The sequence below is a fragment of the Poecilia reticulata genome, chromosome 22 (assembly GCF_904066995.2).
Source record: "Poecilia reticulata chromosome 22, P_reticulata-male-v2, whole genome shotgun sequence".
NCBI classification, from domain to species: Eukaryota; Metazoa; Chordata; class Actinopteri; order Cyprinodontiformes; family Poeciliidae; genus Poecilia; species Poecilia reticulata.
In genome coordinates this window covers 15,626,514-15,637,241 of record NC_088851.1, presented here as the reverse complement: position 1 = coordinate 15,637,241, position 10,728 = coordinate 15,626,514, and the positions used below count along the sequence as shown (strand labels likewise).

General features: G+C 40.1%; 2 protein-coding genes across 2 annotated transcripts; one reads left to right on the top strand and one right to left on the bottom strand.

Moving 5' to 3' along the window:
* The first annotated feature begins 1,773 nt into the window (after nt 1-1,773).
* On the top strand, nt 1,774-6,006 carry tmem54a (transmembrane protein 54a). Its single transcript, XM_008399586.3, has 6 exons — nt 1,774-1,930; nt 3,324-3,520; nt 3,611-3,670; nt 4,549-4,746; nt 4,836-4,973; nt 5,488-6,006. Exons 1-6 carry the CDS (start codon nt 1,918-1,920, stop codon nt 5,629-5,631), a joined length of 750 nt encoding a protein of 249 aa, XP_008397808.1. The 5' UTR covers nt 1,774-1,917; the 3' UTR covers nt 5,632-6,006.
* A 78-nt stretch (nt 6,007-6,084) lies between these two features.
* On the bottom strand, nt 6,085-10,656 carry LOC103458631 (histone deacetylase 1). The gene is made up of 14 exons (XM_008399587.3): nt 10,501-10,656; nt 9,837-9,949; nt 9,622-9,739; nt 8,909-8,983; nt 8,688-8,826; nt 8,431-8,572; nt 8,260-8,352; nt 8,036-8,144; nt 7,809-7,949; nt 7,370-7,478; nt 7,134-7,261; nt 6,853-7,020; nt 6,725-6,776; nt 6,085-6,632 (listed from the first exon to the last, which is right to left on the bottom strand). The coding sequence occupies exons 1-14, from the start codon at nt 10,550-10,552 to the stop codon at nt 6,605-6,607; spliced, it is 1,467 nt and encodes a 488-aa protein (XP_008397809.1). The 5' UTR covers nt 10,553-10,656; the 3' UTR covers nt 6,085-6,604.
* Between the last annotated feature and the right edge of the window lie 72 nt (nt 10,657-10,728).

The window sequence follows — 10,728 nt, the reverse complement described above, 5'->3', positions numbered from 1 at the left end:
ACAATGGAGGGAAAAAAAGCATGTGTGTGGTCTGATTTACTATGATTTAGAATGACTGAATGTCTCAGACTAACCTGGGGTTCAGGAGACACCGAGACAAAGAAGTCTGGTTTCAGTAGAAACCTGCAATCAACAGGCCTCTTTTGTAGATTTTTTTTAAGGTTTTGTTGGCTCTAGTGGCCTTTATTAGAAACTAGTTTGACAGGAAAGAGGGGGAAGACATGTGGCAAACGTCACCAGGCCAGGAATCAAACCTGCGACCACTGGCATGAGGGCTAAGGCCTCAATACATGGGTTGTGCTTTGTCCCTGTGCCACCACAGCACCCACCTCTTTTGTAGATGTTTGACTCTGCCATTTGTGTCCAGGATGCTGCAGGAGAAACATTTGCATTTCCTTCAACCAATCAGGATTTTAATCTTTAATCTACTCTCTATTAGGTTCATGGCCTCAATGTTAAATCTCTTTACAGTTGAAGACAGTTGGGAGACACAGTTTGGACATGTAAAAAGTCTGAGGGGAGGAAAAAAACTGGGGGGGGGGGTTAGGTCCATTTCATGAGCAGGTACAAATTGTGCACAGCACACCTCTTTGGAATGCAGGAGATGTGAATTGTTGGTGAATGAGTTGAATGAGTTGGTGAATGCCTCCAAATCATTATGGAGCTGCAAGACAGTACAACCTTAGCATCTTTTAGTAGCTATAACAACTAAAAGCAAAAGCACATAACTAACCACAGTTATTGTTCCACATTGGTCCAAGTTATAAATAAAAACAAGATGATTCAGTTGCTCTTTGTTGCTGTAGCAGCCATTCCCCAATTGCAGTTCTGCACTCAATGTGAGGCCAAACACTTTCTTGTCGACCAGCAAAGTTAGTTTTGTTTCATCTCAAAACACCTGGACTCTGGGAACATTCATGGGAGGAAAATCAGTCAGCATGGGGAGGTCAGGGCTCCATGTCTGCCAAGAGTTGAAGATAGTATCAAATGATGGCAAATCAAAGTTCCCTTCAAATGGAAAAAGGCAATTATCATCAAGAATGCCTGAACAATCTTGAGGAAATGTGGCAGCTTGAGGCGACAGAAAAGACAGAACAGCCATAATGTGGCACCAAAAAAATCCAAAGACTTTGCTTTACTGTACCCATTGTGAGCCTACTACTGTGCCAGCAACTCTTTGTGTCTTCAGGCCAGCAGGACATTAATAGAGTGATGATCCAGCAGAGGCAGGTGTCAGCAGTCAAGCCAATGAGACTCCAAGACTGCTTTTTCTTGCATAACTGTCGTCCTTTGTATTTTCATTACTTATTTTGTAGCAAGGATAATTTCAGTCTGGTCATTCCTATACAGTCTTCTCATATTATGCAATTACACTGATTTCTAATCAGTCTCAATATGAATGGGAAAACAGTTTGATTCAGAATACTATAGTATTTCCAAAATATATAAACTAAAAAAAAATCTAACCAAAGAAATAAACTGATTTCATCAAACTTTCCATTCCTCATTCTGATCATACAAAATATGGCTGTTTAAGACATTTTTAATCAGGAGTAACTTCTATCTGAACCAACCAACATTAAAAAGATAAAACATATCAAAGTGTGATGTCTGTAAATATAGCGGCTCTTTGAACAGTTTCTTCTTAGTTACAAAAATGTATAGAACCACTGATCCAGTTAAATGTTGTGTCTGCTGTTCTTATCTCTCTACCCGCAGCTGTAGCGTTGTTTAGCTGTTGTGGGCGGAGCCTCAGCTCAGGTAGGCGGTCGGGATCACCTGTTTGTTTTCAGGTAGCTTTCAGTCACGGAAGTCAAAGATCCACTGTCCCAGAACTGTGGAAAGCGCGTCGTCAGAAATGATTTTACCACAACTTTCCTAATAGCAGCTGTGATCTGAAGGGACGTAGAATCCACCATGGTTCACTCAGGTATGTAAGCGAAGCTGGTGGGTGAAATTCTTTTCCGACCTCCGAGGTTTGATCGGTTTCGGTGTGAAATGTTTAGGCGTGGTCTTTGCATTTGGAGGCAGTTGAAACGGCTGAAATCCAAATTCTCCCTTTTTCTCCTTCGGTTGATGGCTTCTAACTGTAAACGTGTTAACTTTTAAAGCGCCACCTGTGTGAGAGTGAAGGTGTTTCTGTAGATTGAGGGAAGATGATATTGATTCTTTCGTCTGGTGCCTCTGCAACAAACATTTGGAGTGTCTGTTATGGTTCCTTTTTCAGGCATCTTTGATTTCACAATTACATCACTTTGAGTAATAGTCATTGTTGTGTTGTGTGTGTGTGTGTGTGTGCGTGTGTGTAAATTTATTATTTCAAAATTTTTCATTAGGATTTGATAACATTTTGCTTTACTCTACATGACACCATGTTAGGGTTCTATTTCAAGATTTTTATGCCTTTCCGATTCTCTTATTTTGTTCTCAAACTGGTCAGGTACTGAGTTGTAAAGCACACACACACAGAAAGAGTTGTTTAAGATTTGTGTGTTTATATCTATAAAGCTATTTATAAGTTAATATCAGATATAGGACACTGACTAGCCTTCCATCAAACCACTGGCAGGCCAAATAAAATCCCATCCGTCATCTTATTTCTGCAGCTTTTCACAGAGAATATTGTTCATTGCATTAAATAACTGACCTATTATCAATCTAGCTACATCAGCTTTGACGTAAAAGCTATGAATATTTACTGTTTTAGTGAGATGCCAAACATTATTATGACCAAAAACATTGCTTGTATTTTCACAGCATTCACTCTCGAACGGAAAACCTGAGTATCTATCCGACACCAACTGACCCTTCAGGTCTTGTAAATGTGGTGGTGGGTGTTTGAATCCCCCACACCCAAGGCAGAGTGTTTTGTTCATGCTAACGATGTTGAAACCACAGAAACCTGCTCACAGCAGAGCTGTTGACATGGGTTTATTTTTTATGTTACGTACGCCTGATGTTTTCAGTCCAAGCATTGATTAAGGATAGTTGTGCATTGCTTTTATAGGTTACTCTGGTAATGTAAACGGTACCACTATTTATTTTAAAGTAGCTGACATCAAATGGGTTTTTTGTGCAACACACTGGTTTACTGTTGAAATATTCCGCTTTTAAGTGATACTTAAAAAACAAAAAGAATTCAGGAAAGCAATAAGTGAGAGACTGGCTAGTTTTGTTTCTTCTGAATGTACTCGATAAGCATTCAAATATTGAATTTTATTATGTGCTAAAGATAGATTTGTTTTAAGGACTTTCTTTTTTTTTTCTTTTTTACAAAATCAAACATATTTTGCGTGTATAAAAGTTACTTCCGCTTCCTTCAGGAATATGCTGCGCCAACCTCAAAGACAACAGGGCCCTGATGAAGATGGGGTTGACGCTGGTGCTGGTGGGCCACGTCAACTTTCTTCTGGGAGCCCTGGTCCACGGCGTCGTCCTCAGATACTTCATTGTGCAGGTTAAGCTCCGGACTCTTATATTCGCTGTGTTTAACGTCACTGCCATCGTGGAAGGCCTGATTGTAAGTTTTTGTCATTAAATCTTTTGCCGCTGGAGGTAAATTAGTGGTTTTCACATGTCAGGAATGATGTTTCTGCTTCCTTTCCTTCAGGGTATTATCAACGGGATAGTTGCTATTGTCCTGTCCAAGAACAAGAAAAACAAGACCCTGGTAAGTACTTTTCCCCTCAGTTTGCCCCCACCTTCTCCCACCTCCTTCAGCCCACAAATGTTACACACAGGGACACAATTGTTGACACTCCTCTGTTAAAGCTGCAGTAGGTAACTTTTTACAATATTTAATACAATACAGATAATCTGTGAACAAATGGAGCTCCTCTGCCTTCATGTAATTCTGCCATTTGCAGAAATACTCATACACCACTTTGTCAGAAACAACCAGTCAGACAAAGGAGGAAGAGCTTCACACTGCAAATCACTCTTGTGTACGTGCTGCTTGCACCCCATCTCACTCTGCAGTGTCCTTCCGTAGAGTGGAGCCTACTATGAAGGCTAGTGAGCATGGCCATAGTGATGCTGGATTAAAGGTTTTCATTTATCATTACGCTGCCTCTTTGTCATTAGCACAGCTGCAGCAAACCAAGTAGTGCATACACAGGCATGATTGGCAGTGCTAAGACCTACCTCCTGTCTCTAATTGGTTGTTTCTCAATGGTGCATTTCTGCAAATGCTGGTAGGACCACAAGGAGGAGGCAGAAGAGCTTAATGTTTTTTTTCACAGATTTCCTTTAAAAAAGGCCAAATATGATTTTCATTGGTTAAATTTATGTTTATATTTATTACTTTTGTCAGTTTCAAGTTATTTCAGTCATTAAAGGGGGTGGGGGGGGGTGCCAAAAATCTTGTCTGTCTGCTCCTGTTAGAACCTGTATGTGTTTGGAGGTACAAAAGCGGTTTAAAGATTAAAGTGTCGGTACTACATGCTAATCTTTTACAGAACAAAAACTCATTTGTCAATCTCTTACATTGCCTTTAAATATGAAGGTTTATGGCTAACAAATGCCCTTCTGTTTCTGTTCCTCTGACAGATGTGGGTTCTGTTGGTCTTCAGCTTCCTGGCAGGTTTCCTAGGACTTGCTGCTGCCTTGGGATTGTCATATTCTTTAGTTAGAGCCATCATCCTCAGGAAAGAGCGTGTGCTAAAGAATTACTGCAAGTTCTTTGATGAAGCCCCCGACCCTGCCACCGTCACAAACGAATGCCCCTTCGATCCGACTCGTATCTATGTAGGTGCAATATTCATCCATGTTTGATCAGCAACCCTTTATATTTAGATGACATGGGTGTGAAAGAAATGTTTTGTGTGTAAATTTAGGCAACCAGCATCATTCTTTGGATGCCTCTCATCATAATGTGCATCGTGGAATCGGTGTTCACCTTTCGCTGCTTTGCTGCCTGCACTTCCTTCCTGTACCTTTGCCCGTGCAGGAAGAAGCCGGTCCAGGCAAGGAGGGTAAGGTCCTGTCAGGTGTTCTGCATTTACTGCAGAAATCTGTGTCAATGCTATAATACTGTTTATTTGATGCTGCATTAAAGACTCCAGATATGGGCAGGATTGGACTTTTTTCACTTTTTTGACTTGCTTACCTGCATAATTTCAATGTGTAACGTTTTAGGTGCGTCTCTAATTCACTTTCTTTAGTGAAAGCGTTGCTACATTTTATTTATTTTCAATCTGGAAATAAAGAATCAGGAATAGAATGTCAATTGTTCCCTATACACTTGTATAGAATCAAATTAAAACTCAAATTTGAGCTCTTCTTTGTGTTCCTGTAATTAAAGTACAAGCATCAGTATTGTGTATTTCAGATGAACACACAATGACCAGCTTACACATTTTCTGCCCTGTCATTTTTTTCTCTGGCATATGTGAAAATTAAATGAAGTTATCAACTCATAAAAATAAGGAATTACTGAATCAGATCATTAATTCATGCAAATTTAACTTTTTTTTCTTATACTTTCAGGTTAAAATCCAGAGTAGGGATGAAGCCCCACCGCCGTTTCTAGAGGAAGGAGCTGAAGAGCAGCCTGCAGAGCAGGATGAGCAGCAGCCTGCAGAGCAGGATGAACTGCTGCACGACAGTGAGACGCTGAGTGACTGGGTCTAAACCAGCAAAAACATTTTTCATCCAACTGAACAGGATGAAAAACTGAACAGAGAATCTGTTACAATTCAAATATTTTGATATATCTGGACTTAAGTTGAAGCCGTTGCATTTTACTATTTATGCCCATTAGTGGCATTTGTTTTTATGATTTGATGGGATGCTGTTATGGTTCAAATGTTTTTTTATTTTTTATCATTTTTGTACCATTTTAAAATCTGCCTTATGTACCTTCAGTTTAAATCTCCGTTTTATTGTAAAAAGAAAACTCTTATTTTCTATTGTTTTATAGTAAGATTTTAATACAGTTGAAACCTCTGACAGGTTTTGTTCAATCAAAATGTTTTCAGAATACAAATATATACACAAATCAATTGAGACATCTGGCTTTCCTTTTCGGTGAACTTTTAAGTCGTCCACAGACAAGTTTGTTTAAAGAAACTTGTTCAAAATGTGATCTCTTTAGTTTCTGAAAAATCCCTAAAGTTATTATGCAACTTAAAAGCACACACTAATTTAAGATGATCTGTAAAATATGTATAGAAATATACATCTTGAAATTTTGGTGGACAAGACGAGTTGCATGTTTTCTAGAAAAGGGACATTTTTCTACATTATTCTGCTACAACTCCAAAGGCACACGACACAAGGGGGTCAAATGACAAAAAAAATATATATAGCCAAAATTAGTTAAATTACATCCAGGTATATAAAATAGGCACATGCTAAGCCATTTTTACAGATTTTCACAACTGGAAAAGCAAATATAGTAAATGAAAGAAATTCATACAAAAAAATACGTTTTCTGTCCAAACACGGAAATGTTGAAAAGATTAAGAACAAATGAAAAACCACTTCATCTCCACTGTCTTAAAATATACAGTTCTTTACCAGCTTTCACTGCAACAGTCATTAAAAAAACAATTTTATAATCAGCTCTGATCTGATGTACTGTTGTCACAGGAAGTTCGGGACCTCAAGGTGTCTTGGGTTCTTCATTTGGCCTAAAGGATCCAGAAGGAAGGAAATGATTAACACCTTCTGTTAGCCGCCTCCTGGCCATCATGGTCAATGTGATTGTGCTGTGTTTTCTCACTTTGATGTGTCCATTTTTTCCTCCTCTGGTACCTTCTCTTCTTCTTTTACTTCTGTGAAAGATTTGAAACGACTCACTCAATGATTTGATTATTACTTAACAGGATAACAGGATGTGAGGACAACTACCTTTTGGTTCCTCTGTACTTTTCTTCTTCTCCTCCGTCTCCTTCTCTCCTTCGGTCTTGGTCCTTTTGGCTTTCTTGTAGCTGGCTGCATTCCTGCGACCTCCTTCGCCTTCATCCTCCGAGTCAGAGAACTCTTCCTCGCACGCTATCCTTTTGTCGTGAGCACGGACTGGACGTTTATCAGGGGGGAGATGTGCATTAGAAGATGCTGCTGCTTCTCCACAACAACTGCCTGAGAGCTGATGCAGAATAAATGTGGAAAAAACTGAGTAATGATTTTACTAGATATGCGTTTGTTTGGATCATCCTCTTCGTCGCCGCTGTCCTCCTGCACGGCGTCCTCAGGGATGGCTTGCATCTGGACTCCCGGGGCGTGAGGCAACATGCGCAGGTTCTCAAACAAGCGCTGCCTGTAGGGGGCGACGCAGGAATACTTCAGCTCTAAGAAGTTCTCTGTTCTCTCAGGCCAAAAGCAAACAACAAATACTCTAAATGTGAAACGTGTTTCATGAACTCACTTGATCTTCTCCAGGTAGTCGTTTGTGTTCTGATTGGTCATGTTGGAGGGGCTGATGTGCAACTTGAAGTCTGGTCCAAAGTACTCGAAGTAGTCATTGTATGGGAGCTCTGTCAGTTTGGGAGAAAATATTTACATAATATTTTATTACGTCATCTGGGCACGAGCATCTGATTGGTTCATTCACAACATCTGAGTTGAATATTTTTAAGGGCCAATGTGAAACACACTGATTCCTAGTGTGCCTTTATGGGAAAACACTGAAATGCATCAGGGAAAAATAAAGCCTTACAGATTATTGTCTTATTGCATACTCATTTATTTTACATCTCCTCACACATACCTGGCATGTTTTGACACCGACATAACGAGTTCCACTGATATATCACGTAAAAAAAATTGGAAGCAAAGAATTTCTAACAGGAAAACAAAATGCATACCATTGGGGATGGAGCTGTCGAGGGCCACAGCAGTCTCAAACGTCCAGCAACGAGCCACGTTCCGGATCGTATAGCCGCCTCCTCCCAGCATCAGCAGCGGCAGGTTGAAGCTCTTAATGTACTCCACACACTTGGCATGGCCTAAGCAGACATGGTTTAAGAATATATTAAAAAAAAAAACATTCAAATGAGACTCTGCGTGTCTCATCTGAGTTCCATAATCTTGCCTTTAATGGTGAGGTTGAAGCAGCCCAGTCTGTCCCCTGACAGAGAGTCCGCTCCACACTGGAGGACCACAGCACTGGGCTGGTACATCTCCATCACCTTCGCCATGATCTGCAGAAGAAAAAAAATGCAACGGCGACAATTATTAATGTTAACTTTTGTTGTTTTTTTTATTTGCATCGAAGAACATCTACATTATGAATTTAACAGGACTTTATTAACTCACAGGTTTGAAAATGGCTTCATAGGACTCATCATCAATCCCATCTCTCAGTGGATAATTTACAGCATAATATTTACCCTTTCCAGCACCAATATCCTTAAGAGAACAAGAAAAGCAGCATTTTATTATTGCAGCTCTCTGACATGTTTACAAGCACAGTTGTTAAAGTCATACCCTGAGGTCACCGGTGCCAGGGAAGTACTCCCCATACTTGTGGAAGGACACAGTCATGACACGATCTGTGGTGTAGAAAGCCTCCTCCACACCGTCTCCGTGGTGGATGTCAATATCTATATACAGAACTCTCTGATGGTATCTACGAATGAGAAATGTTATTTAATTCCAACTGTTTTTATACATGTTCTGTGGCATCAGAGGCCGGAAATGTCATTATTACACATACTGAGCATCAACCTCTCTGTCACACTCACTTCAGTAACTCCAGGATAGCCAGTACGATGTCGTTGACGTAGCAAAACCCAGAGGCTTCGGACTTTTTGGCGTGATGAAGCCCTCCGGCCCAGTTGATCGCGATGTCTGTCTGCTGTTTGTTCAACTTCACGGCACCGGCTGAAACACAGTGAGAAAGTGAGAATTTAAAACTTCTCCAAAACAAAGGGCTACCGGACTTCTTCAGAGAAGATGGTCTTACCGACGGAGCCCCCTGCTGAGAGCTGGCAGAACTCGAACAAGCCATCGAAGACCGGACAGTCCTCACCCACATTGACTGCAAAACACAAACGTCAGAGACATCCGTATTGTTCAGACCCGGCACAGCATTGGTCCTGAACGATCCAATCGCACTAAATATGCAATTAAAATGTTTCTTTTGAGGATGGTTTGCTTTAAAAGCAGCTTCACAGGTGGCGTGCGATGCTTGTTACTTAATTTAGCAGCATGAACACAATCCATCCTCAGACACTCTGAAGAATCACCCACATGACTTGGAAGCATTTTTTTTCTGTTACAATTTTTGATCCGTTTCTTTACTTAGTAATCTTACATCTCTCTAAATATTCTAAAGAATAACTTGTGTTTCTTTACAATATTTTAATTTGTTTGATTATTTAGAATTGCATGTATTTTAACCAAATAGTCATGAGAAAATCTAGAAAATCCTGAGCAAACAATTTATTCTCACAAATTAGTTGCTGATAAAAAAAAACAGGCTTCCTGATTTAGGGGCATTAAAATAATTTCTCATCTCTGGCCGGACTACATGTTTTTTTTCCCAATTGCTCGGAAAAGGTTGTATGCAAGGCATAAATGGCTTTGTAAGAGCTACTTTCTCTAAATCAGTCAAGATGCATGTAAAAACAATAATGGAATAGAAAGATTTTTGTTAGGTTTTCAGACGAAACTTACATCTCTGCATCTGTTTGCTGTATTCTGACATGTTGTCCGGCCTGATGGAGCGCAAGAACCGGATGTAGTCATCACTGTGATACTTAGTCATCTCTTCTCCGCTGGCTTTGTGTGGACGCTGCAACAACAAAAATAAAGTCATTGATTATGTCCTGGGACAGAACCTGTCTTGCACAACCAAGTAGCATAAGCCCAGGTTGCTTAATTTCACATACATAGATCTCCATCTTTCTGTAGAGCCCATAGTTGAGCAGCAGGTTGTGGGTCATGCGGATTCGGTGAGGCTTCATGGGATGGCCCTGACCATAGTAGTAATTTCCAACATCACCTGAAATGAGAAAAAGCACAGAATCTATCAGTAAATAAACATCTGTTGAGGTCTGCTCACTATCCTATCGGCGATACTAGAAATAGAGGGGTGGGAGGGGGGTGACCTAAAGTTACCTACTGGCTTTTTAACATCAGTTGACGTTGATTTGAGCATTTCCAACAACAAACGCCAAACTTTCGAAGGTAATAAAATTAGTCTTTTCCCAGTACAAAGTAATTTTACTGACAATAACCGTGCATCATGTGTTAGCGCGCTAGCTGATTGTCTGGGTTTTTCTTTTTTTTGTTTTTATTTTTTATCAAAGTATAAAAGCCGTTTCAAAAATGCACTGAGTTGTATTTGAAGAGCTATCTTTGGCTATGGCCAAATCACCTTTTTAGAGTTTAAGCACACCAACATCTCAAAACTGAGGTGAGGAGATCAAGCTGCGTCTCAAGCTAGCTACGTTAGCTTAGGTTAGCAAGAGGTAAAATTGATAGATGCAAACTCTGTCGGATTTTATCAGTTATCGAGTCTTCTTATGAAACTGCAACTATGAGAGTACTTACCATCATAGTAGTAGCAAACTTTTTTCTTTGTGCCTTGCGAGGTAAATGCCATTTTAGTCTTATTTTTTGGATGGTTTTACCCACAGTGCAGGAGAGGAGACAACAGCGACACGTTTGGTCAATGGGATGTCAGCAGCTGCCCATAGGGGGCGACAGAGTGACACAAAAGGGTTTGAAGAAGAGATGACTACGTTTACTACATGCACTAATAGTCTCTGCTTTCTACCT

What these genes read in the sequence shown, in the direction of transcription:
- LOC103458631 (XM_008399587.3), bottom strand. Translation starts at nt 10,552, where the DNA reads ATGGCATTTACCTCGCAAGGCACAAAGAAAAAAGTTTGCTACTACTAT. An exon ending in CGACAGCTCCATCCCCAATG is followed by an intron (nt 7,479 to 7,808) that starts GTATGCATTTTG and finishes CCAAACTGACAG; the next exon opens with AGCTCCCATACAATGACTAC. An exon ending in TCCAAACAAACGCATATCTA is followed by an intron (nt 7,021 to 7,133) that starts GTAAAATCATTA and finishes ATAAACGTCCAG; the next exon opens with TCCGTGCTCACGACAAAAGG.
- tmem54a (XM_008399586.3), top strand. An exon ending in ACAAGAAAAACAAGACCCTG is followed by an intron (nt 3,671 to 4,548) that starts GTAAGTACTTTT and finishes TTCCTCTGACAG; the next exon opens with ATGTGGGTTCTGTTGGTCTT. An exon ending in TCGATCCGACTCGTATCTAT is followed by an intron (nt 4,747 to 4,835) that starts GTAGGTGCAATA and finishes GTGTAAATTTAG; the next exon opens with GCAACCAGCATCATTCTTTG.